The sequence below is a fragment of the Benincasa hispida genome, chromosome 3 (assembly GCF_027475165.1).
Source record: "Benincasa hispida cultivar pf3 chromosome 3, pf3_genome.v1.1, whole genome shotgun sequence".
Taxonomy (NCBI): domain Eukaryota; kingdom Viridiplantae; phylum Streptophyta; class Magnoliopsida; order Cucurbitales; family Cucurbitaceae; genus Benincasa; species Benincasa hispida.
In genome coordinates, this window is record NC_143480.1 from 58,207,483 (window position 1) to 58,218,446 (window position 10,964).

General features: G+C 33.1%; 1 protein-coding gene and 1 pseudogene across 5 annotated transcripts; one reads left to right on the forward strand and one right to left on the reverse strand.

Annotated features, from left to right (window-relative positions):
• Positions 1–2,207: 2,207 nt before the first annotated feature.
• LOC120073619 (protein TEEBE pseudogene) lies at positions 2,208–4,243 on the forward strand (annotated as a pseudogene). The gene is made up of 3 exons (XR_016528468.1): positions 2,208–2,310; positions 2,471–2,965; positions 3,599–4,243. The product of XR_016528468.1 is annotated as a protein TEEBE pseudogene (transcript).
• Positions 3,914–6,578, reverse strand: LOC120073620 (uncharacterized). Of its 4 annotated transcripts, none has more exons than XR_016528632.1 (5): positions 6,448–6,578; positions 6,121–6,316; positions 5,141–5,591; positions 4,860–4,926; positions 3,914–3,979 (listed from the first exon to the last, which is right to left on the reverse strand). XR_016528632.1 is itself a non-coding variant. In XM_039026428.2 (5 exons), the coding sequence occupies exons 1-5, from the start codon at positions 6,552–6,554 to the stop codon at positions 4,691–4,693; spliced, it is 726 nt and encodes a 241-aa protein (XP_038882356.1). In that variant the 5' UTR covers positions 6,555–6,578; the 3' UTR covers positions 4,417–4,690. The 4 variants fall into 4 exon arrangements, 2 of the variants coding, with proteins under 2 accessions (XP_038882356.1, XP_090168392.1); XR_016528633.1 differs by lacking the exon at positions 3,914–3,979 and adding an exon at positions 4,417–4,699; XM_039026428.2 differs by lacking the exon at positions 3,914–3,979 and adding an exon at positions 4,417–4,699 and having other exon boundaries at positions 5,245–5,591.
• Positions 6,579–10,964: the final 4,386 nt, after the last annotated feature.

Below are 10,964 nucleotides of genomic sequence, written 5' to 3' on the forward strand. Positions count from 1 at the left end.
AAAAATCACAAAAAGTAAGTGACAGTTACATATAACTCAATCTTTATATAGTTCATAAATAATTTTGATTCCCTATTAGTGTATCAATCTACACGTGTAAAGAATTTCATTAAATCATACTAATATTGTTCACATTAGGAACTAAATCTTATAAAAGTTCAGGGACCTAAAATGTTTTTTTAACATAAGATTTATAATTTATCTAGAGTGCTAAAGAGATTAATTATTAATTTAAATAGTTTTTATAAATTATTTGACTTACATAAATATCTGTCGATGTTGATATTTTATCTATTCGTAGAATTAAAACTTCACATTGGATATTTTAATTAACTATGTCATGATACCCCCTACCAACAATAATTTATATATTATTACTTTTTACTAAATCAAGAGTTTGCTCCTATATTATTATAGGTCAACTGCTCTTTTTCTCAACCACACAACTAATGGACACCAACTATTCTTAATTGCAACCTCTGACCATGGAAACAATTTTTTTTTAAGGTACCAAATATATATTTTAATCATAAGAAATAAAATATTAAAAGAAAATAAATATAAGGATATATATTTATAAGTAACAAGTCTCTTATGACAATCAATTAAAGCTCATGTGGGCTACCAAGATATTCAAAACTCTAGAGAGAGATGAAGATGGATCTCTAACATGGGAGGGAAATGGATTTTCCAAGAAATTTTATTATTAAAGTGGATTAGATCTATGTGATAATTTTACGTTATTTACGTTATTAGATATATGAGAGATTAATTACAAAATATATATTAAACTTATTAAAATAATTATGATTAAATTACAAAAGTTTAGTCCATTTTTAGATTAGATTTTGTCTTGAATAAGTTTTTCAACCGTAAAAGTATCTAATAAGCGTTTCAATTTCAATTTTATATTTATTAATTTCTTTATTTGTTTTAGCTTTTTTCTAATTAAGTCTATTAAAAATAGAAGAAAATTATATTAAACATTTTTAAAAGTTTAGCCACTTGTTTGAACTAGATTAAAAGTTATAGTGAAACTAATAATTATTTAAAAGCATATATATTTCAAAACAGTATATATATATATATATATATATATATATATATGCAAAACAAATTATATTAAGGACTATCATATTATGCTCTTCATACCTTTTCCCCCACTAAATTCCACCGGTCTTTAACTATTAATACACTAACTTTGTCTCAATAATCTATCAATTGAGATGAAGAGGAGGGAAGATATCTAGTATTACTGTAACATAGAAAATTTTCCATACTACCTCCATTCGTTGCTTTCTATAAAAGAAGTATATAGTATTATATGTAGTTAGCAGTGTTCAAATAATTCGACAATCCGGATAATCCAACTCAAAATATAAGAAATGGGTTGGTTTAATTCTGTTTTTGGGTTTAGTTGGGTTAAGCTTTTTCTATTTTTATCTAATTGAGTTGGGTTGGAGATTGGTTAAAAAAAATTGAGTTGACCCAATTCCACCGCGTTATATATATATATATATATATATATATTTATATTTCTCTTTATTTAAAATTTGATTACTTTATATTGATTAATTTGTGAACTTTATATTACACTTTTAGGATTGTTATGATGTTTATCTTTGTTTAAAGTTTGTAATAAATTAAATAGATATTTGGTATTTAATATCTAAATTTTATGAAATTTTAATTATTAGTCATGTGTTGTAAATATTTATATATTTTTAATTAAAAAAAAAATTATAATTTGGCAATCCAATTCAACCCAAATTTTAAGGGTTGGGATGGAGATTCTATTGAGATTGTTTGAGTTGTCATTTCAGCCAATCCAAATTTTCGAATTGATCCAAAAAATACAATCAACTCAACTATGTACCCATTCTTTTTATCATAATAATATCTCTATTTATTGTTGGTCATAAAAAGAAGTATTTAAGAATTGTTTGGGAGATGAAATAAAAATAATGTATACAAATAAAATTTTTAAAATATAGTGGAAAATGTACATACTATCGTGGTACTACAAGTTTCGGCAAAGGGTACGGCAGATTAAGCGGCAAGAAGTTTAGAAAATGGTGCATTGGAATTTGCCATATTAAATTAGCAACTATTTATTTATATGTAAAATTGTGTATATATAATGGAGACTGTGTTGAGAGGAAAAACATCTTTGAAAGTCCAATTCCCAAACAAAATATTTGGAGAGAATGGGAAGTTTGGGTAATTTGGTTCTAATTTCTTCATTCATTTTCACATTCTTTAGTGTCTCTGTTTCTTCAGCACCTCCTCCTACTTATCACTATCTTGATGGTAAGCCTAAAATCACTCTCTTTGTTATTTTCTACTGTTGATTAAACAGAAAATTTTGTATATGTTTTATTTTTATTTTTGTTCTTTTAAAACAATTCTTGAATAGTTATGACAGTCTTATTCTAACACAATCTTCTTTTATGTTTGTTTTTTTCATTAGGTCTTCTCCCAAATGGTGACTTTGAAGCTCCACCACACAAATCAAACTTAAACAAAACTGTGATTTTAGGCAAATACTCCCTCCCAAAATGGGAAATCAATGGACACGTTGAATATGTGTCAGGTGGGCCCCAACCAGGTGGATTCTACTTTCCAATTCCTCGTAGGGCCCATGCCGTGAGGTTAGGAAATGAGGCTTCAATCTCACAGAAGGTGAGATTAAGATGGCGTTCCATTTATACACTGTCATTTGGGGCCACAAGGACCTGCGCACAAGATGAAGTGTTGAGAATTGAAGTTGGAGGTCAATCAGCTAACCTTTCTATTCAGACTCTGTATAGTAATGGAGGCGATACTTATGCCTTCACTTTTAGGGCTAATAGGAATGTTGTGAAGGTAACTTTTCATAACCCTGGTATTCAAGAAAATCCCGCTTGTGGTCCCCTCTTGGATCTCATTTTCATCAAGGAGATGTTACCTCTACGTCGTCTTCCTGGTAAGATAGCTTTAACTCCTCATTAGTAAAGTAAAGGTTTGTACTCACTTATCAACCTCAGTATAACTCAACTAACTATATGAAAACCGAAAAACCTGCATTAAATCGACCAACAGTACTCGTCCTTTCGAGTTGAAACTGATCGGTTTGACAGTTTTGATTGAAATCATACAGTACTGAATTTTTTTTGTCGGGTTTGGGTTACACGAAAATAAATAAATAAATAAAATGACAAACCAAATCAACCAATATTATATAAAATAATCATCGATGATATTTTTGAATAGGGTTTCCACCTGGTTGGTTACTAGGGGGTGCCTATATACTCGAGATGGTGAGTTCGACATTGGGAGAGTGTTGGATTTTATTATGTGAATACCTTCATTAGGTAAAGAATAGAACCGGGCAAACCACCAGAGAAAGTGGTGTTTGAACGATGCGGTTTCTCTTTGTTTTTATAAACTATGTTTTGTTAAGCTAATGATCTGAGTACAATTATATTTTGGTCCATTTGATTTCTAAAGATTGGTCAAATTTTGAAAATGGTCTCTACCAGATGCATTTTCTAATCAAATGGTACCTAAATATTTTGTTTGTCCAAGTTACTTAATCTAGGGATATTTGTGTTTGCAGGTAACCTTTTGTTGAATGGAAACTTTGAAGTTGGACCTCATGTGATAAAGAGCTTCAACAATGGAATACTCCTTCCTCCATTGCAAACTGATCACATTTCCCCACTTCCAGGATGGATCATTGAGTCCCTTAAGCCTATAAAATACATTGACAGAGGCCATTTCTTTGTTCCTTCAGGGAATGCAGCCATTGAATTGGTTGCAGGAAGAGAAAGTGCCATTGCCCAAATAATCCGAACAGTTCCCAAAAAGTTTTATAATCTAACCTTCACCATTGGAGATGCCAGAAATGGATGCCATGGCTCCATGGATGTCCAAGCTTTTGCTGCTCAACAAGCCATCAAAGTTCCTTTCATATCTAGAGGGTTTGGAAGGTCCAAAACTGCAAGTTTGAAGTTCCAAGCAGTTTCGGTTAGAACAAGGATTACATTTTACAGTGCTTATTATCACACCAAACTTCATGACTTTGGCCATTTGTGTGGCCCTGTTTTGGACAATGTTATAGTTGTTCCAGCCTAGATCTTAGGCTCCCAAATAATACTCATATATATCAAACAGTTGCTTTAGAAGTTGGATTGTTTAACAAAAATGTTGTCCATTGTTCTAAACCACAATTAGTGGAAAGCATGTTTTGGCTACGTTTTCTTTAGAAGTTGTTTCTTCTTTGTATGATGGAAGACTTGTTTCTACACAGAACTGAGAATTCTTGTTCTTCTTTCACATTACAAACTCAAGCTAACTAAGATTAAATTGTGAACATATTATAAAATCTTCAAACTGATGTATAAGAAAATAACCCATAATCACAAGGGGGTCAATGACATGTTACCATGTTTATGGTACAAGATTATAGCTATATCACGGGACTGAATTAATCAATGATATGGGAGATTCTAAAATGAAGCTAAGATCTATACTTCAAAGCTATATGTTTCGTATGAAGCTTTAATCAATTCTAGTATCCTATGTTACTCTACGATACTTAATTTTGCTTACAAAGCATGCCTAATCAAAACTTCCCAATCAATTGGGATTTGCCTGAGAATCTATACGGCTCAGACAATAAATGAACGGATCATTAACTCAAAGTTTGTCAAGCAATCTGCAAAAAAGGGAAATGGAAAGCAAAGAAACATATTCAATTTTCCCAAAAAATTCTGGGCAGTGTATCTGTGAAAACTAATAATGGGTTTTATTTGGACTTTCTTGCTTTGAAGCCATCAATTAGAGAGGAAACTGCAGGGCGTTGAGAGTGGTTGTACCTTGTACATATAGGGATCTTGACGCCCACCTGTTCCGGATCTTTTGATCTCTTCAAGTTTCAAAAGCCTGCCAAAAGAAGGTGAAACAAAACCCAAATCAATTTTATTAAACATAAAACTGATACTAATAACCTTCAAAATATGGATCTATTCATTGCCTAATATTTGAACGCACATATGAAAGTATTGATTAAATTCATTCCCAATTTCTATCTTTAAACCTTATGCATTATAAATTGTGATGAGAGGTGAGATTAATCCGAGGGCATAGATGATCCTACCGTGTACAGTAAATGTGAGAGAATTGGAAGGCACTGGATAAAAGCATGACTTTAGAGCCAACGTGGTGAGGAGTTGGGAGAGAGAATAATGAATTACTAATTACATTCTGAGAGCCTTGCTTGTGTCAGGGCTGTCTCCAATCACTTGCCGTATCTTCACCTCAGACGAACAGCCACCGGAGAGGTAACTCAGAATGGCTTCCGCACGCCGTCGCATATGAGCCGATGCCACCTGCTTTTTCCTCCACGCGTGACGGATCATTTCTAACTTCTTCTCTGCTCGTGCAACCAGGCGATGGATCGGCGCTCTTGTGACCACGCTTGAGCTGCTTGACAAACAAGAAGTTGTCTCCGAGGACGCCGAGTCTGAAGATAAGGTAACATCGTCTGTAGAACTGAGATTCCACTTCTCGGAAATCCGTATTATCTTAGAACGACTCTTTCTCACGACCTGTGAGGAATTGGTTAGACTTTGAAGAGTTATATACACTCAAAATCAACAATGAATTCACTAATCAGAAACTAAACGCTTCTTCATTGATCGAAGTATTGAGACTCGGAATCCATGTAATTGAAATTCAGTGACAGATAGGTAAGTAATCAGGAGGAGGAAGTAGAGTTTTCAAGATTCTGATCAGATTGAAGTTCATACCGAAGAAGAAACAACAAGGATCCGATAGCCAAACATTGGTAATAAAAGGAAATAATAAGCCAAGCATAATCGAACACAAACTAAAGTCGGCTACGAGTCTCAGTAACAGAATACGATTAACTTCAACTCATCCAGCAGAAACTAATTCAAATGAAAAAAAAAATCCTAAACACCGAACCAAATCAATAGTTCCTTTACTCAAACCAAGGCATAAGGATCGCACACAGCAGAGAATGCGAAAACAAAAACAGAGCGTAAAATACATAACAAACAAACAACGTAAAAGAAAGAGAGAGTAAATAAAAGAGGTAAGAGCGAGAACCATTACAGTAAGCTTTAGCTCATCGAGACAAGGCGGAGTAGAAAACAACAACGGTTCCTTCGCTCGAGTCTCGGACGATTCATTTGATACAGTGAGTATGGAAGAGGAAGAGTTGGAATAATCACAAAACGGCGAAATCTCCGTGGAGCATTTTCCTCCAATAACGTTGTTCTCAAACAGCCATTTATCTTGAGAATTCGGCCTACACAGCCAAGAAAACACAGAAACAGAGGTTGAAAGCAAAACATAAAAAAGACGATCAGATAGAATCATACAACAGAAGATTAGGAAATGAGAGAGAAAGAAGAATCGGAAGACGATTGAATATCTTACGTAGGTGGAGGAGAGGGCGGAGGAGGCGGCGGAAGAGGCGGCGGAGTGGAGAGGAGGAGCAGAGCAGAAGCAACGGTGCGTTCAAGAGGGGAAGGGAATTGCGCCATTGATAATGAATAACGACTTAGTGGCGGGAGTCTCACTTTTTTTGAAATTTTTTCACTCTCTCCTCTCTCTTTCTTTCTTTCATTTCTACATTTTATATGCTTTTTTTTTTTTCTCGGCGAATTGGAAATTTGTTTGAATAATAATAATATAGAATAAAATAATCATATAAATATAATTCCTATTTCATGCAACAAAATTTTATCGTTTAATCTTTGTATTTTTAAATTGATGTAATATATTCTTAAATTTATAGATGTCTCTTATTGATTATTTACATCTTCGTTTGCAATTATATCACACAAATAGAATGTAAACATGATGTTATTTTAGTTCATTTACTATTAGTTGATTTTTTAGGTGTTCAATTTGTTTAGATTTATTGTGGATGTACATTATCAATAATATGGAAGTACTATATGCATTATATTGAAGTTTTATTTTTTCTGTCTTTAATTATTTGCACATTCATTTGTTTATTAAACTTATCAATGACCATGTATCAATAGAATTAAACAATATTTGAAATTGTGATCAATAAGAGAAGTGAACGAAATCAACCATCTTCTGTGGAAGCAAGCGATCACTTGTCTTTTAAAATTATTTTACAAAACTTAATAAAACTGAACAATAACAGAAACAATGATAAACATCCATCCTTATGCATGCTTCTAATGGAATTAGAGAGAGGAAAAGGAATAAGAACACTAACCCTTGAAAATCTAATCTTTGCCAACATGAGCGTAGCTTAACTGGTATATAGTGCTCGTGTTATCGATTTTGAAGTCAGAAGTTCGATTCCCTTACCCCACACTTTAATTATAATACCTTTGAAAAAAAAAAAAAAAAAAAAACTAATCTTCTCATTTTCTTTCCGGTGATCACAAACGTGTTTCTTCTCTCGAACTAGAACAAGAACGACGAACACAACAACAAACTCTTTGCTCCTTAGATACCACTACAAAGGGATTTTCTTTGTTATCTTCCAGGAGAGAATCGCATGTGAGGAATAGGCTTCCTTCTAATTAATTTTGGTAAAGGGAATTTTGTGTTCTTGATTGAGAGAGCAACGTAAAGAGGAGAAGAGGAAGATCAAGATCAAGGAGAGAAAATGCATGTGAACAACTTCACGTGAAAACCAAAAATTGGTTTTTCTGTACCACCAAACTCCTCTACCAAAAATATGAGATATATGAGAGAGGGAGAATGCAAAGGAGTTATTAATTTTTGAATTCAAAATTCAAAAATCAATTTTTAATTTAATTATATTAACTAATTAATATAGTTAAAATATATATTATATCTCATACAATATATATCCTATAATTTATTATATTACATATAATATAACCTATAATTTATTACATCACATATAATATAACCTATAGTTTATTATTCTCTCATATAACCATAGTATTAATATAAATCATATCCGTAATAATTTTAACCTATAGTTTTTATATGAATCATATTCATATAATTAGTATTTGAATCATATTCAAATATTTATCTCTCTCATTAAACTACATAATGTATCAATATACATTATACTTTATGATGTGTCAACATACATTATATTAATTGTATCTCACACAATTAGTTCCCTTTAATTAAATCCAAATTAATTTGATTCTCATTAGTCCTTATTGAGCAAACAAGGGGACCTTATGGACCTGTAGATTGAAACTCCAATGATACGAGATTAATTGATTAAACCCTTTAATCAAATTAATCAACATTCATAGGTCATTTATGTCCATTGGATACAACCAAATAGTGCTTGACCTTTTATAAATTACTTAAGTACAGCTGAGTCAAAATTATCGTTTTATCATTGTAGTTATGTCTAGCTCCCTAAGTACCACTAATCCCTAAAATGAACAATTAATCATAGTCCAACTATAACTAGACCCCTCTCTGGCTCGTGAGAGGGTGAGGGCTTTTATTGTTCAAGACGCGGAATCAACCATTAAAGGAACAATTCATCTACTTACCCTAACAAAGGGAATGAGTGAATTTCATATTGTGTAGTATAGTTCCTAACTCCCCACTCAGACGAATCCCAAAAATGGTAGGTATATTGAGTTGGCGAATCTAGTCACTCTCACCCATGCAAATCAAAGAACTGCCTTCATAGGCAGGAGTTCACAACTCATTTAAGATTAGATCAAGTCACGTATAGTCATCTTAGTGAAATGTAAGTCTTTTCTAGTAACAGTGTTAGAAAGAGAGACTAATCATTTCGTGGTCTAGTCTCATACAAACTCTTGGTATAGAATACTCCTACTCACATGTCTCCACATGAATTATCAGGATCAAATCATTTGTAAAACTTTACAACAATCCGTAGCGTTACCAGGATAAGGTACCCAACATTTTCAATCTACTATAGACCGTTCAAGTTATTACTTAAACATGATTCACCTGTATGTCTCCACATACATGGTTAAGTTACATAAGTTAACCGAGGATCTTAGTTTATTAGATTGAGTTAATGCATATATAAAATAAAAATTATTTTATTAACAACAGTTTGTTTGCACAAATTTACAAACTATGAGAATATAAGAGACTTAGGACACCAATATCAACAATCTCCCACTTGTCCTAAAGTTAAGGGAGGAGTGTACAATACACAATATAACAAACTAGGGCATACATGATACCTCATGACATCTCCAACTTTTCCTAGACAATATGCCACATATCTCGTAGACCCAAACTTTCTAGATGACCCTCGAACACACCAAGTTGTCACATTCTATCCTAGAGGGGCCTAGGAAAGGACATGACTGCAGTAGTTATCAACCCTTTTATTGACACATACTGCCTAATAACTCTAGTGGAAATAACTCTGATACCAACATGCAACTCATACACAGTAGATGCCTCTTAGGTCAAATAAATTAAGTTTAAACACACAACATATTTAGAGAGATTAAATTACTAGTTTCACAAATCCCGATACCCATAGTCCCTATATGAACAACTGAAACATGCGTATAATATTTACAGTAACCACCTAACAGACGGGTTACAATATCTTTGTCCTTTAGTTGCAGAGCTACCTCTTGAGGATTTGACTGCTACCTGGGAGAAAGGAAAACATTTGAAAACGGGGTAAGCTTGCTAGCCCAGTGAGTGACTTAAGAAAGAAAATTGATTCTCATGCAAAAGTCTCAACAACTATTAAACTTAAATATAAATTTCTATAGTAACCTTGTACTGCAGTATAAACATTTTCCAAGAATAAAGCATATAAAGCTGTTTTTTTTATCATAAAACATTAAAACTGTTCCTTAGTTGAGAATAATCCTATTGTGGTTAAATCCCAACGTCAACTGCTAGTCAAGAGAGAACCCTTTTACTCAATCTTTGACTTTAACTACCTACATGCACGTGGCCATACTAAGTACCGTCATACCTTAGGTACTTTTGCTTAGATACCTTCTTAAAACTTGTCCTTCAGTATCAAGCTGCTCGGATACCTTCTCAAATGTCCTTCGGTATCGGGTTTCAAGTAAAACTAGTCATAAAATGACTTTCTCTTTAAAGCATGTAAAGCATAACGCATAGAAAACATGTCTTTAAAGATATTTATACATGCTTGGTGTATTTCAATACACATAAATATTTTTTCAATAAACTTTCATACATGGCATGCGTTGAAAACATAACTCATAGTTTACTTGGAAATTACTTTGTAAAACTAGCTAGCACGAGAATAATCTTTCTTTAAAATATGGTTTCTTTAAAACATTGTAAATATTTAGTCACTCACAACTTTTAGAATTATTCCTCAAGGGATATGCTTCTATTACTGGTGTCAATCCTATGGACACAAAAGCATATATTAGCTACTAGCATAAGTCTCCCTTTTGAGACTAATCCTTAAATAAACTTTGTGTTCAACCGTCCTCTTGAAGACTTTCACAAAAACGCACCTTGCTGTAGGTTTAGACACTTAGAAATTTCTTTGAGATTTGGCTCATGCAAAGCTTACAACCGCTATTCACAAACACAACACCACTTATGCAAACAACACTTTTCTCTCTAAGTGTTCTTACAGTTGCATATGGTCGTCCTCAAGGCTGTTTATGTGTCCAAGACTCCACTGCAAGCTCTCCTCGGCCTACACAGCAGGTCCAACACATGGAAAAACTCAGCCCTTGGTCTGTCCAAGTGTTTCCTTCGAGCTGTCAGCTTACTCAACTCAAGCAGCTGCCTGCTTGTTCATAAAATTCCATATTCATCTTACAAAATTAATAACTCGAATTCTAGAGCTCATCTCAAGAAATTTTCTTCTAAAAACTTGTTAAGAATCATCTCAAAAATCTTACCTCAAAATTTCAGCATCATACTTCCCATGGTCTGTCCTAAAGACTCAACTCTTTAACGATGGCCCGAATTCA

Excerpts from the sequence above, each read along its gene's own strand:
- LOC120073620 (XM_090312266.1), bottom strand. The coding sequence starts at position 6,554 with ATGGCGCAATTCCCTTCCCCTCTTGAACGCACCGTTGCTTCTGCTCTG. Across the intron at positions 6,317-6,447 it reads CCGCCCTCTCCTCCACCTAC|GCCGAATTCTCAAGATAAAT; the intron begins GTAAGATATTCA and ends TTGGCTGTGTAG. Across the intron at positions 5,592-6,120 it reads TCGATGAGCTAAAGCTTACT|GTCGTGAGAAAGAGTCGTTC; the intron begins GTAATGGTTCTC and ends AATTCCTCACAG.